The sequence below is a fragment of the Schistocerca americana genome, chromosome 1, assembly GCF_021461395.2.
Source record: "Schistocerca americana isolate TAMUIC-IGC-003095 chromosome 1, iqSchAmer2.1, whole genome shotgun sequence".
Lineage (NCBI taxonomy): Eukaryota > Metazoa > Arthropoda > Insecta > Orthoptera > Acrididae > Schistocerca > Schistocerca americana.
In genome coordinates this window covers 267,741,880-267,757,418 of record NC_060119.1, presented here as the reverse complement: position 1 = coordinate 267,757,418, position 15,539 = coordinate 267,741,880, and the positions used below count along the sequence as shown (strand labels likewise).

At 47.5% G+C, this 15,539-nt stretch overlaps 1 protein-coding gene across 2 annotated transcripts in view; it reads left to right on the top strand.

Annotated features, from left to right (window-relative positions):
• Positions 1-15,539, top strand: part of LOC124582178 (alpha-mannosidase 2) — a 199,248-nt gene that overhangs the window by 11,551 nt on the left and 172,158 nt on the right. Inside the window, exons 1-2 of one of the 2 annotated variants that reach the window (XM_047131310.1) lie at positions 8,858-8,875; positions 8,957-9,072. In XM_047131310.1, the coding sequence (XP_046987266.1) occupies positions 8,962-9,072 (111 nt within the window). In that variant the 5' untranslated portion in view covers positions 8,858-8,875; positions 8,957-8,961. Of the gene's footprint in view, positions 1-8,857; positions 8,876-8,956; positions 9,073-15,539 lie in introns of those variants that run through there. The other variant, XM_047131307.1, reaches the window with a different exon arrangement.

Here is a 15,539-nt window from a genome sequence, read left to right as displayed (position 1 = left end):
TACGATTTCGGTTTGCGTCGGGTCCCTTCTGTCTGAACTGGAGTCCTTCCCGTTACCATGTCTCTTCGAGGTCCATTCACGTACACCTCTATGGTGTACACCTAGGCCGCAGATTCTTGTGGACCTTTCGCATGGCCCTAAGGACTCCGTTAACATTGCGGATGTCCACTATCACTTCCTCTCGATTCTCGACATGTACTGGGGCCGTGAAGTGGTTTACACCGAAGGCTCGATGGCTGATGGTCACATAGGCTTTGCGTATGTCTATGGAGGACATATTGAACAGCACTCCTTGCCAGATGGCTGCAGTGTTTTCACTGCAGAGCTGGCGGCCATATCTCGTGCTCTTGAGCACATCTGCTCATGCCCTAGTGAGTTATTTCTCTTGTGTACTGACTTCTTGAGCAGCCTATAAGCTATCAGCCAGTGCTACCCTTGCCATCCTTTGATAGTGTCCATTCAGGAGTCCATCTATGCCCTGGAATGGTCCCATCGTTCAGTGGTGTTTGTGTGGACCCCAGGGCACGTCGGAATCCCAGTAACGAACTTGCTGACAGGCTGGCCAAACAGGCTACGCGGAAGGTGCTTCCTGAGATGGGTATCTCCGAAACTGACCTGTGTTCTGTCTTACGCTGCAGGGTTGTTTGGCTTTGGGAGATGGAATGGCATAATAGTGCGCACAACAAACTGCGTGTCATTAAGGAGACTACGAATGTGTGGAAGTCTACCATGCGGTCCTCTCGCAGGGAATCAGTTGTCCTCTGCCAGCTCTGCAGTGGCCATACGTGGGTAACACGTGGTTACCTTGTCAATCTTGAGGACCCACCTGGGTGTCGCTGTGGCTCACAAATGATAGTCGTACACCTCTTGCTGGACTGCCCATTTTTAGCCGCTAAGCAGTGGACTTTTAACTTTCACAGCACCCTACCTTCGGTGTTGGGCGACAATATCTCAACAGCAGCTTTTGTTTTATGTTTTATTCTTGAGGGTGGGTTTTATCATTTGACCTAAGTTTTAGCGCTCGTCCTGTGTCCCTCTGTGTCCTCCACCCTAGTGCTTTTAGGGTGGAGGTTTTAATGTGTTGCACAGTGGCTGGCTTTTCCTTTTTATTCTCATGGTCAGCCAGTCATGATAATCTGCTCTCTTGTTTTGATCTCTTCTACATGTTTCTTGAATCTCTCTGTGGTTTTCTTGTCTGATTTTGTCCATTTTAGTGTTTGTTGCCGTTCAGTCATTCTTGTGGTCTTCTCCTTTCTTCCAGCTGTGTTTTGTATGTTTTGATTATTTTACTCCGACCCTTGTGGAATTATTTTAATCGTAACGAGGGACTGATGATCTGGCAGTTTGGTTCCTCCCCCCTTTTTTAAACCAACCAACCAACCAACCAAAGCTTTAGCAGCACCGTCATTAATAATATTTCCATTACAGTCAGGCAGGAAAGGCATTGATTGTGTCGTGGCACTAGCATGCTTTACATACAACTAGAATCTCTTTAAAGTAAGGTAGGTGATATATGTGGCAGAGTTGATGACAAAGTACAATGCTGGTGCAGGCAGAAATGTTTTGGAGTACATTGGAAGTTAACTGTTATACCTAGTAACTAAATCAGCAGTCACAGTGGCATCAACATAGGGGGGATTCCATCAACAACTGACATCGGCTAAAGACGCCCGATCTTTTCAAACCAGTACACCAATGTTTGTGTGGTCTCAGTGCAACTGATCTGAATGGCTGAACATACAGATTTTGGAAGTTGATAAATAGAATTCAAATCAGTTTGTTTTCTTTAGTCGAATCAGCTGAATTTACCACTTGAAAAACAAACATACAACTTCGAACAATGGTTGGTGGAATTCAGATCTGTTTGTTTTCTTTGGTCAATATTCTCACATGAATTTTGAAAAATTTTTATGTGTAGGACAAAAAGGAGGAGAAAAATAACAACAGAGATGTGTCTTGTAAATTTATGGTCTGAAATTGCTAGATTTTGGAAACCACAAGTTACTAACAACTTGAAAATATAATAATAATTTCTCGAATGTTACCTTTTATTACATAATGTCTTTTCAGTGGCTGTGTAGCCATTTTAGCCTCATGTCTATACATAATACTATGTGTTTCTTCTACATAGGCAAAAGCTGTGTTAGAAATTTTAGGCACAGATTATGACCTCTAGAAATTGTTTATTCACATGAGAAAAGTGATGCTTAAAGTTTCTGTATTGGATCTTTTTTGTAACAGCTATTGTTCATTGCTGCTTATTTGCATTTTCATGCCAGTAGAAAATGTGGTGTGTGTTTTTCCACTTTTCATTGCTTGAGGTGCTCAGAGTATTTTATTCTAATATGAATGTTTGTCTTTCATGCTATGCTGAATGACAATCGTTGAAGGATGATAACTAATCTGACCTATGTCCGTTTTGCTGAATTTTTTTTGAAGTTGTTCAGAGTGTTCATAATCTTGCTTTTTGATGTCACTGCAAAGTGTCTCAACTATGGAATAGAACTTTTCTGTTCATCTCTATATTTGTAAAACTTGTCGGTTATTCCAATAATTGCGGAAAGAGAGTCTAATCTCCACAGTAGAACAGATACTAACTTAACCTCCTTGATGAGGAGACCAGATGCATTGTGACCAAGCTGTCAGTCAGCATAATTGTACGACCTTTGGCTATGGTGTCTGCTGACTGCTTTTTCCTCTTTTAGACATGATTTTCTTTTTGGTGTGTGTGTGTGTGTGTGTGTGTGTGTGTGTGTGTGTGTGTGTGTGTGTGTCATATGTGCATTTTGAGCTCAGAACTTCACTCCTGATACGCTAATGACAGCCATTGTCAGTACTTAAATTTTGCATTCTTCCAACAATTGCACCTCATCTACAAAGAAGATTGTGCTTCCATTTCTGAGATAAAACAATAACCTAAACCTAATCCAAACTAACATAACCTTGGCACCTGTCTGCCCTATTTGCTCATTTTACTTCCTTCTTCCTTCTTTTATCCCTTTGCTTCTCCTCCTCCTCCTCCTCCTCATCATCATCTTCTTCTTCCAGTTCCTCACCCCCTCTCCAGCACAAGCTGGTGGTCGCACGGCCACCAGTGTCTCTAAGCGTGGTAGAGTCGACTTCGATGCTGCACAATATGACCCTCAGTCGTTCCCCTCGTTGGCTGTGCCATGGGAGGGACGCCGATCTAGTGCCAAGCGGGAGCCTTACGTACCGCAATACCTTGTCTGCAGCAGGACTGATGGTGACTCCTTTCTTATGACGAAGCCTCTGTTTTTTGTGGAACACCTGGAGGATAAGTTTGGGGAAGTGGCGGGGTGGTCTAAAATGAGGAATGGGTCCATCCTTCTCAAGACGTCTTCCCCAGCCCAGTCACGAGCGTTGCTCGTGTGCGATAAGCTGGGTGACGTCCCTGTTACCGTCACTCCCCACAGTAGCTTAAATATGGTCAAGGGGATTATTTACCATCGTGACCTCCTGTTACAATCCGATGAGCTGAGAGCCGACTTGGAACGACGTGGTGTCCGTTTTGTCCGTCGTGTACATAGAGGACCCAAGACTAACAGGGTGGCCACCGGTGCCTTTATCTTGGCCTTCGAGGGTGATGTCTTGCCCGAGAAGGTCAAGGTGATGGTTTACCGTTGCGACGTCAAGCCATACGTCCCTCCCCCGATGCGGTGCTTCCAGTGCTGGAAGTTTGGGCATATGTCCTCCCGTTGCCCATCCAGCGCTACATGTCGCGACTGCGGACGCCCCTCTCATCCCGATTCTCCATGTGCGCCTCCGCCTGTATGTGTTAACTGTGGGGAGCACCACTCTCCATGCTCGCCGGATTGCCCCGTTCTTCATAAGGAGCGGAAGATCATGGAATTTAAGACTCTGGACCGGCTTACTTATCGAGAGGCAAAACTGAAATATGAAAGGTTGTATCCTGCTTCCATTCGAACATCTTATGCTGCAGCAACGTTATCGTCGCCCACGCGAGCGACGGTTGTCGCCTCATCTGTGCCGCCTTCAGTGGGCCCTCGGGGCCGTGTATCTCTGTCTGCCCCCCTCGTGTCTGGGGGCAAGCCTTCCTCTGTTGCCCCCTTAGCAGTTGGGGGCAAACCCTCTTCTGTCGCTCCCCCCACGCTTACTTCGGGAGTGACATCTGCTCCACAACCGGGAGGCTCGATTCCTCCCCCTCCTCCTCCGCCGGCGTTGCCTCCGCCGGTTCCTCTCTCGCGGAAGGGGTCCCTCGGGGCTCTCCCTTCCTCCGTTTCTTCTCCTTCCCAGCCAGATGTCAGCCAGTGGCTGAAGGTTCCGCCACCTGCTGGTCGTAGGGCTTCTGCGTCGTCGTCAGCCTCCGACGCTCCTTCAGAGAAGCTCCCCCAGCCCTCTCACCCTAAGGGCCGACGTGAGAAGAAGGAACGGCATGTGTCCAAGAAGAAGGACGTTCCGGCGGTTTCAGCACCGCCTGCTGTACATAGTCCTGGCTCCGGGGATGAGGTGGAGATCCTCGCCTCTGCCGCGGATCTCGCCCTCACGGAACCCTTGGGGGCCTCTCCTATGGACTCAGCTGACTCTCCCCCGGTGGCGGCAGTTGGCTCTGAAGCGCTGTCTGCCTCTTAGTCGCATTCACGCCCTCCCAGTCCCTTCCTGCTTCCATTCTCCAATGGAACTGCGGCGGTTATTTCCGCCACCTGCCTGAGCTCCGGATGCTTCTGAGTGATTCCCCTGTTCTCTGCATTGCTCTGCAGGAAACTTGGTTTCCTGCACTGTGGACCCCCGCCCTTTGCGGTTATCGGGGATACTATAAGAACCGTGCTGCCTGTCAACGAGCGTCAGGTGGGGTTTGCCTCTTTGTTCACCACTTGTCTGTAGCTCGCCAGTACCCCTTCAGATGCCTTTAGAGGCAGTTGCTGCCAGGGTTGAGCTCTCGCCGGCTATTACTGTTTGCTCTGTTTACATTCCTCCGGATGGGGAGCTCCCCCGACGTGTCTTGGCTGCGCTGCTAGCTCAACTCCCGCCACCATTGCTGCTTCTGGGCGATTTCAATGCCCACAACCCTCTATGGGGTGGGACTGTCTCTGATGACCGTGGTCGGGCCGTGGAGCATTTGTTGGCTCAGCACGACCTTAGCCTCTTGAACACTGGTGCTCCCACGCATTTCAGTGTTGCCCATGGCTCGTTCTCGGCCATCGATCTCTCTCTTTGCAGCCCCGGACTTGTCCCATCCCTCCACTGGAGGGTGCACCCTGACCTGTGCGGTAGTGACCATTTTCTCATCTATTTGTCACTACCCCAGTGTCGTTGTTCTGGGCGCCTGCCCCGCTGGGCTCTCCACAGGGCAGACTGGCTGGCTTTTACTTCTGCTGCAGCCATTGCATCTCCCCCACAGGGTGACATTGACGAGGTGGTCCATGTTTTAACCACGTCCATCATTTCAGCGGCCGAATCTGCCATCCCCCGATCTTCTGGCCTCCCTCGGAGGAAGGCTGTACCCTGGTGGTCGCCGGAGATTGCTGAGGCTATTCGCGACCGTCGGCGGGCTCTCCAGCGTCATAGGCGGCACCCGTCTCTCGAGACCCTCATCGCCTTTAAGAGGCTCCGTGCCTTCGCCCGTCGTCTTATTGCACGGCGTAAGCAGGAGTGCTGGGAGAGGTATGTCTCATCCTTGGGCTCCCATGTCTCCCCCTCACTCGTGTGGTCCCGGATCCGGCGGATTTATGGATACCAGACCCCTACGGGTGTCCCTGGGCTCTCCTTGGACGGCGCTGTCTGCACGAATGCTGCCGCCATTGCTGAACGGCTTGCCGCGCACTTTGCTCAGAGCTCTGCGACTGCATCTTATCCCCCCGCCTTTCGCTCTCTAAAGGAGCAAGCCGAGCGGACGCCGTTCTCATTCCACACGCGTCGTTCTGAAACATACAATGCTCCTTTCAGCGAGAGGGAATTCCTCGCTGCCCTCGCCGATTGCCCTGATACGGCACCAGGCCCAGACTGCATCCACGCGCAGATGCTGAAGCATCTCTCCAGGGACTGCCAGAGACACATTCTCGCGATATTTAATCGCATTTGGAGCGAAGGCGTGTTCCCGTCGCAATGGCGAGAGGGTGTTATTGTCCCCATCTTGAAGCCCGGTGCGGACCCACTGGCGGTGGACAGCTATCGTCCCATTACCCTCACCAACGTTTTGTGCAAATTGCTCGAACGTATGGTGGGGCGGCGTTTGTGTTGGGTCCTTGAGTCGCGTGGTCTCCTCACTCCATCCCAGGGTGGCTTCCGTCGGGGCCGGTCTGCCACGGACAATTTGGTGCGGCTGGAATCTGCTATTCGTACGGCCTTTGCCCGACGTCAGCATCTCGTTGCTGTATTTTTCGATCTGCGGAAGGCGTATGACACCACATGGAGGCATCACATCCTCGCTACGTTGCATGAGTGGGGTCTTCGTGGTCGGCTCCCGGCTTTTCTTCAAAGCTTTTTATTGCGCCGCTCTTTCCGGGTGCAAGTCGGTGCCATCTCTAGTTCCTCTTATAAACAGGAAAATGGGGTCCCGCAGGGCTCGGTGTGGAGCGTCTCCTTATTTCTAGTGGCCATTAATGGTCTGGCTGCAGCAGTGGGGTCGTCGGTGTCCCCTTCTTTGTGTGTCGACGATTTCTGCATCTCATTTAGCTCCACGACTACGGGAGTCGCCGAACGCAGGCTGCAAGTCGCCGTTTGCAAGGCAGCATCATGGGCTCTGACTCATGGTTTTCAATTCTCCGCTGCCAAGACTCGAGTTATGCACTTCTGCAGGTGTCGGATGGTCCACCCTCATCTTGAACTTTACCTCGACGGCCACCTGCTTGAAGTGGTGGACACTTGCCGCTTCTTGGGACTCGTGTTTGATGCCCGGCTCACATGGGTTCCTCATGTTACTCAGCTGAAGCAAAAATGCTGGCAGCACCTCAATGCCCTCCGCTGCCTTAGCCACACGTCTTGGGGTGCAGATCGCTGCACGCTGCTGCGATTGTACAGAGCCCTTGTGCAGTCCCGGCTTGATTATGGGAGCCTGGCCTATGGGTCTGCGTCACCCTCAGTGTTGAAATTGTTAGACCCCATACACCACTGTGGGGTTCGGCTTGCCACTGGCGCTTTTCGCACTAGCCCCGTGGATAGTCTACTGGTGGAGGCCGGGGTTCCCCCGCTGCGGATTCGCCGCCATCGTCTGCTCGCCGACTATGCTGTCCACGTGCATTGCTCACCAGGCCATCCCAATCGTCACCTGCTTTTCCCTGCCATGGTCCTCCATCTGCCCGAATGGCGACCTAGGTCTGGGCTTTCCGTAGCTGTCCGCGTCCGGTCCCTGCTGTCGGAACTGGGGTCATTCCCGCTTCTGCCTCCCTTCCGGGTCCGTACACCTACGCCTCCCTGGTGTTTGTCCCGGCCGTCTGTCCTTCTGGATTTGGCATGGGGACCTAAGGACTCGGTTCCGCCTGTGGCCCTCCGTCGCCGTTTTCTTGCGCTCCTCGCCTCATTTCCGGCCTGTGAGCCTGTCTACACTGATGGTTCCCTGGTTGATGGTCACACTGCCTACGCTTTTGCTCACGCTGCCCATGTTGAGCAGCGCTCCTTGCCGGCTGGCTGCAGTATTTTTACTGCAGAGCTGGTGGCCATCTTGCGCGCTCTTGAGCATATGCGTTTCTGCTCAGGTAGGTCCATCGTCATCTGCAGTGACTCCCTGAGCAGCCTTCAGGCCATCGACCGCTGCTATCCCTCTTCTCCTCTGGTGTCCTCTATTCAGGAGTCTGTTTCCGCCATTGCCCGTTCTGATCGTTCGGTGGTCTTGGTTTGGACGCCAGGTCATGTTGGCATCCTGGGGAACGAACGTGTTGACAGGCTGGCCAAAGGGGCGATCGACGCCCCAGCTTTGGAGATCGGCCTCACAGCTCGCGACCTGCAGCTGGTGTTGCGCCGTAAGGTGCTTGGGGTGTGGTCTGCTGAGTGGCGAGGCATGACGGCGCCTAATAAACTGCGGGCTGTCAAGGAGACGACCGATGTGTTGCGCTCCTCCCTGCGGTCTTCTCGCAGGGACTCTGTCATCCTGTGTCGGCTGCGCATCGGCCATACATACCTGACGCACGGCCATCTTTTGCGTCAGAAGGATCCCCCCCCCCTGTGTCAGTGTGGGTCCCGGCTGACCGTCGCCCACATTTTATTGGAGTGTCCCCGACTGCGCACCCTCCGGCAGTCTTTTAATCTCCCGGGCACTTTGCCTTTGGTTTTAAGCGACAATGCCTCCGTGGCTGATGACGTTTTAAATTTTATCCGTGGTAGTCCTTTTTATTGTTCCATTTAGGGAGGTCCTGCTCCTTTCCCTTTGTGTGTCTCTTGTCCTCGAGTCTCTCATATTTGGTTGCAGATTTTAGTGTGTAGTCGGTTGGTTGACTCTTTCCCTTTTTTGTTGTCATGGTCAGTCAACCAGTCTCCGGTCATCTTCTTTTGTTCTGTTTCCTTTTGTCTGGTGTCTTCGTGTCTGTAGTGTTCGTTACCGCATTTGTGTTCTTTTAGGGCCTGGGGGGGAGTCTCCTTCCCCTTGGAGTTTCACCTGCTTCGTGCATTTCCGTCTCGCCTTTTTTTTTTTTTTTTTTTTTTTTTTTTTTTGGTCCCCCTTAAACATCCCAACAACCACCATCTCCAGCACATGTTCTCTTTTCCATTTTCCTCTTTCTTTTCCAGGTATATAGAGGGGAAAAGTTACTGCAATTGATGCAGTACTCCAACTTGAGCTAATACTCATTAGCATATTCTGTAACGTAAAAGATGGTTCTTGACTGTGAGAGATTGCTATCAGTAGCTAACACTTTTCGTCAGTTAGTAATAGGAATACCAGCTGTAAATTTCGTATAATTCGGTGATTGAAATTATTTCCATTTTACTGCTTTTACACTGTCACTGCTTTCAAAGAAGCTTTGAAATTCCCTTAATGTTTCAGATAAAATGAGGATACGTAAATTAACGGCACTAGTTTGTGCTGTTCTTATCTTTGGGGGCTGCATGCTGCTGTACCTTATGATGGATGTGACTTTATTGCCTCATGAATTTCAAGAGGTATGTTAATTCAGATATATTTTGCAATGAGAGTTAATACAAAACTCTTTTATTTGTTAAACAAGCACCAACGTAAAATTATTTTCATTGAAATTTATTGAAAATGTGTTCTAAATTTTTAAGTACCATAATTTTTCCTTAAAAGTTTTATGTAATAGGTTTTTAGATTAGCATAATATGAAACTGAGCAAGGTTTTCAATCCCTTATTCAGGTTTCCATAAATCATTTTTGGCAAATGTCAGGATGATGCCTTTGAAAAGAACATGTTCAGTGTTGTTTCCCTCATAGTCATATCTGATCTAATACTTAATCGTAACAACTTCAACATTGTTGACATACACATTTAACCTTTATTATTATTTTAGTTCCAACTTCTAGTAATGTTACTTCATAATGTTTGTTATCTTTGTGTTCAACAAATTAGATGAAGATGATGATTATTATTTCTGGTATTGCCTGACGTAAAAGTACAAAATTATCAAAGAAAAGTCGAGTATTGTGACACAGTTGCCGATTTTTTGGCATAGTGCTGTTAAAGAATATATCGAAATAAAGGGCCCAGAAAAACTGAATATAGGTAGATACTTTAAGTTAATCATTGTAAGTGCACCCTGTTTGATAATGAAGAAGAACAATGGAGTAATAATGCTACATTATCTCGAAACATTGACTGTATATTCTAACAGAGAGCATAAGGGTTACCAATTAGTTTAAATCAAGTACAATGAAGCAAACTGAAATGGAAGAGCTCCGTAATTTATGGGAAGAAATGCTGAGCTGGCCGTTTGTGCTATACAGTCAGTATGGCTGAATGCACAAGTGATTTGTAAGTAGCATCCTTTGCAGGCTGACTGCACTTTCTCAGTAACCTGCAAGAACGAAAGTCTGCCACTTGCCTTACCCACAACTGAGCCTTTTGTGATCATTTCATTTCATATTTGTTGTAGGTCTGCTTCTTCAACAACATAGATTTTATTGAGCACAACTCATTTACGATTAATTTACAGAAAGTATAGTTCCTGACTCACTGGAAATACAAAAAGCAAAGAACTTCTCGAGGTGATTCCCTCGTGGTCACTTCGGTACTCCGAATGTTTGTTGAATAAGTCACGTCAGTGCTGGATTACATTGTTTGTTGGTTTGAATGTGGAGTACTCTAATATGAACCATGCTTTTGGTGCAGCCATACACCATCAGTTTTTTGACTGAAAACACAAGTCGGTTAAATTAGGAGTCAAGACAGTCCAACATTAAGCAGACAGGCAAATCTGTGCACAAGCCAAACCTTATTGATGGGTAATGACGAAGCCTAATTCACAGTCCAGGAGAAACTACTGAGCACAGGGTTGTCATCGGTAGACACACCGGAGAGTTTGCTGTAAACATTGGCTGGCTGATGAAGTTAGTGTGTGGTGATCTGCAGCAGTCCTAAAATGTGCCTCTGGCATTTTACAGCTACCCTAGCTGGAGCAGATGATTCCTTCCACCCTCTGTCTGGCAAACATGCTGGAGAGACACCTGATTATATTGAGTGATCCACTGATACATGGGTATATTGAGTGATCCATTGATACATCTAGCAGAATTACAAGAATATCAATGCAAAATATTGCACCTGGGTATCTGTATGAGACAGTTGATTTGTCCAAGTGTGACTCATTGAGTCAGTAGCAGTAATGTTAGGCTGGAGTGAATTATTCTGCTTTACATTGTGAACTCTGAAACAGACACAGATTTTCACAAGGAACAAACTTATTAGTAAATTTGCTCAGATAGTAATTGCATGATCTTTTCAGAGTGATTTGCTCTTCAGGCTGTCTGTTTCACTATCTTTCTATGTCAGCTGTAGTGTACTTGTAGGGATCAAAGAATGAGACGTAGGGAGCAAAGAATGAGACATTGGTTTTTGAACATGATTTCACCTTCAAGACAACTTATTGAGGCCTCGTTTTTTTATACCGGAGTTAAGCATTTCAAGATTTATGAAATATAAGTAATAAAATTTTTTCAGTTTATTCTGTGTTACACACATCTTGAACCTTAGGCCAAGTTTTTTTCACAGGCATCACTAATGTGACCTATGAGGATGTCCTATTGCCTCCTTAAATTGATATGAATTGGCTCTTAAATTTACGTGACTATGGTGCAGCTTAGATGGAACATACAAACACAGCAAATTATTTGAGGAATGGTGCAGTGAGCTGATGCATGAGTTAAGCCTCTGGACTGACATTTAACATCAAAGTACCCATCCAGCCAACCTTATTTAGGCTTCAATTGTTTCCCAAAATTGATTAAAACAAATAACAGGCTGTTTTTCCGAAAAGGGCACGATCGATTTCCTTCTCCATCTTTATACTGTCCAAGCTTGTTCTTCATCTTCAGTAACATTGCCATCAATGGAACATCAAACCGTAATCTTCCTCCTCTTGACTTGTGGAGGGGCTAATGCTCTGTGTGACTGTCTGTTGCTGAATGGAGCCCCTCTAGTTGAGTTGGTTGCTCATTGTACTGTTTGTACTGGGTACTCATTTCTTTCATTATTCACCCTTGGCACATCAAACTTACAAGAATTTCTGTACTGACAGTAATTTGACCAATGATGTAATTAAAGGTACTTTTGTTGACTATCTAATGTTCTCCCAGCCATGATAATATTTGTCTTGAATAGAATATGAGCAGTGGTTTGGGAGAATTTGACCCTGCATCTTTTGTAATATTAATCAAACAGTAGTGTTTGGAAATATCTGATAAGTGATCCAAAACTTGACTAATTATCAATCAATATCTCTAATGAATGGGTTTGTGAATTATAAATGGTCAACCAGGAACTCTGTTGGTGCCTGGAAGCCAGAGGACATTTATCACAATTTCAAAGTGGCTTTCGGGCATTCTGGTCCACCACAAACTAACTGATTCATCCTGAATCTGCAGTGTGCCATGCTGTCTCCCATAGTCAACATTTGATCACTGTTTGTTTGATCTATGGAAGGTGTTTGATACCATATGGCACCATCACATCATGTCAGCACTGCATGGGTGGAGTTTCCAGGGCTATCCCATTTTTATTCAGAATTTCCTATCTCTCCAACTTTTGGGGTCAGGATAGGTTCGATCCTCAGCAACCAACAGGTACAGGAAACTTAGATCTCTCCTTTGTCATCACATTCAGTGGTATCGCGACTGCAAGAGATCTATGGTCTCACTGTTGTTGTATTTGCCTGCACTATAGCTCTCCATCATCGCACAGCCCAAAGTGCCAATTTCAAGGGACATAGCAGAAATATAGCCAACCCCTGGGGGTGACATGGGGCTGCTGCATTATTAGGAGGCTGGGTGGGTGAGGGCTGAGACTGGATAGCAGGCTGATGAACTAGGAAGATGTGGCTGTTGAAATTAACATTTTATTTCCAACTTGTACATTGAGTCTGCAGTGTGGTGGGATGGCAGTTGGTCAAGGCCTGTGGCAAGAAGTGTGCCCACAATGTTGTCAGAAGGTGGCTGCTGTGCCTGGGGTGTGACCTGTTGCCTCGTGGTAGGAGTCCAGCTGCTGCTTGAGTGGACTGTCAGTTCTGTAGCACTGTGGCACCAAATCCAGTGGGCGGACTTAGTGCAGGAAGCAGGTACCCCGACAGGGACTTGAACCTGTGACTGTGGCAGGTGGCTCCGTATGTGCTACTCTTGGTCACATGTCTGACAGCACTACCAAAACCTCAATTATGGAGACGTCACCCTGCCTGCACTGCAAATTACTGCTGTTTTGGCAAGCTTTGCTGAGCAAGACTAGCCCTTCTCGCAATAATGTCTCATACTTGTTGTCTTACCACATATGCCAACATCCTTCGTTCACCAGCCACTGGCACCTAATACAGTGTTTCACAGCATGTCTCACAAATTTTACTCTTAATCTGGTAGCAGAAAAGACATGGGCCATCAGGTCTTCTTCAGAATCAGTTCCACAACAAGTGTCACATATACACCATAAGTTTTCCTTACAAAACATCTGGTGGCACAATTTTCTGAGTTCAAAGTATGCTTTTGATGTCAACATGTAGATGCCAAATGTGCCATTTACTTTTGCTATTTAGTTGCTTACATCTACCCCACCTAACAGTCCATTAATTTCTCCTCAACTTTCATCACTTTGTGCTTCCGTACTGCATGAGTGCAGGTTTAAGGGCTATTCCCTGTTTATTCAGAATTTCCTATCTCGCCTCTCCCCTCTCCCCTCTCCCTCTCCCTCTCCCCCCCTCACCCGGCAATGACAATCACCTTCCTTCTAGTTATTGCCCCATTTCTCTCACCAGCTGTGTTTGCAACGTGATGGAATGTATAATTGATGCCTGGCTGGTGGCTCGAGTTTTGCTATTTACTAACCGTTGCACAGTGTTTATTTCTTGCATGCCGTTATGTGGTTGACGATCACGAATGGTTTTCTGTGAAATGCCAGACTGTGGCTGTGTTTTTCGATTTGGAGAAAGCCTATGAAACCTGCTGGAGGACTGGTATTCTCCGTACTCTCTACACGTGGGGCTTCCGTGGCTGCATGCCCAGTTTCCTTCAGGAATTCTTAAAAGACCAAGTTTTCAAAGTATGGTTGGATTCTCCCTTGTCGGACACCTTTATTCAGGAAAACTGTGTGTCTCAGGGTTCTGTCCTAGTGTCATCCTCTGTGCTATCACTATTAACCCCATTACGGCCTGTCTCCTGCTGAGCACCTCCGACTCCCTTTTCGTTGATGATTTTGCCATCTATTGCAGTTCTCCACAGACTTACCTCCTTGAGCGGCATCTTCAGCGATATCTCGATTGTCTTTGCTCATGGAGCATTGACAATGGCTTTCTCTTTTCCACTGACAAAATTGTTTATATGAATTTCTGGCGGCACAATTGGTTTCTTCCACCGTTGTTACATCTTGAGCCTTTTGCTGTTTCATTTGTTAAAACTACGAAATTCCTGGGGCTCATGTTCAATAGGAAACTTTCTTGGTCCTCCCACATGTCTTACCTGGCCCCCCACTGTACACGGTCCCTCAATGTACTACGGCTCCTTAGCAGTACTTCCTCAGGAGCGGATCGAACCATCCTCCTCTGTTTGTACTGGTCCCTTGTCCGTTTAAAACTAGACTATGGGTGTTTCATTTATGCAGCTGCACATCTGTCCCTTTTATGCTGTCTCAGTACTATCCCCCATCGTGACATCCGTTTGGCCATTGGTGCCTTTTACACTAGCCCGGTTGAGAGTCTGTATGCTGAAGCAACCAAACTACCACTGTCATACTGCCATGACTTTCTCTTTGGCAGATACGCAGGCCGTTTTTCTGCCATGCCTGGCCACCTATCCTACGCCTACTTCTTTGATGACTCCTTTGATCGCCAGTATGGGGCGCATCCCTCTTGTGTTACCTCCTGGAGTTCGCTTTCGGTTCTTGCTCTGGCAGCGTAACATCATGCTAACTCCCACTTCCCCAAAGTTTGTGACTTCTTCACCACCTTGGTTTTGTGTGGTGGCCTGTGTTCACCTTGGGCTTCATTTGCTTCCTAAAGACACTACTCCAGCCTTGCTCTGTCGCCGTAAGTTTCACGACCTTCGCATGGAACTTCACGCTTGTGCCTTTGTGTACACTGATGGCTCTCAGACTGACTGTGGTGTCAGGTGTGTCTTTGTCATTGTCACCATCAATTTTCAGTATCAGCTTCTGGAACACCGCTCAGTATTTACAGCAGAGCTCTTCGCCCTGTATCAGACCATGCAGTACATCCAGCGACACAGGCTTTTCAATTGTGTCATTTGCTCCGATTCTGTCTGTGCCCTTGATAGCCTCAGTGTGCTGTACACCGTCCATCCCTTAGTGCAACAGGTACAGGAAAGCTGTCACTTGCTCACTCCTGATGGAGTCACTGTGATGTTTATGTGGGTTCCTGGTCACATCATTCTGACGGGAAACAAAGCTGCTGATGCTGCTGCCAAGGCTGCAGTCTTTGTACCTCAGCCTGCTAGTTCTTCCACTCCTTCCGATGATCTCTGTGTTGCCGTCTGTCAGAAGATGGTGTCACTCTGGCATCACTACTGGTCCTCCCTTCATGGGAGCAAGCTCTGAGGAGTTAAACCTCTCCCATCAGTTTGGACAACCTCTCGGCCCTCTCACCACAAGGAGATCATTTTAGCTAGGTTGCGTATTGAGCACTATCTTTTTAGCCATTGCCATTTGTTAAATGGTGTTCCCCTACTACCGTGTGCTCATTGCCCTCAACCTCTGATGGTTTGCCATTTCCTGACTGAATGCCATTTTTTAATCACTTACGATCTCATTTATGTTTTCCATCCCAATTATCAGCTATTTTAGTGAACAACCTGCAGGCTGCCGACTGTGTTTTACTTTTTATCTGTTGTAGCAATGTTTCAGAGGACATTTAAGCTTTAGTTCAGGACCTCCGTTTCTCTATGGCATATTTTATGGACCTTC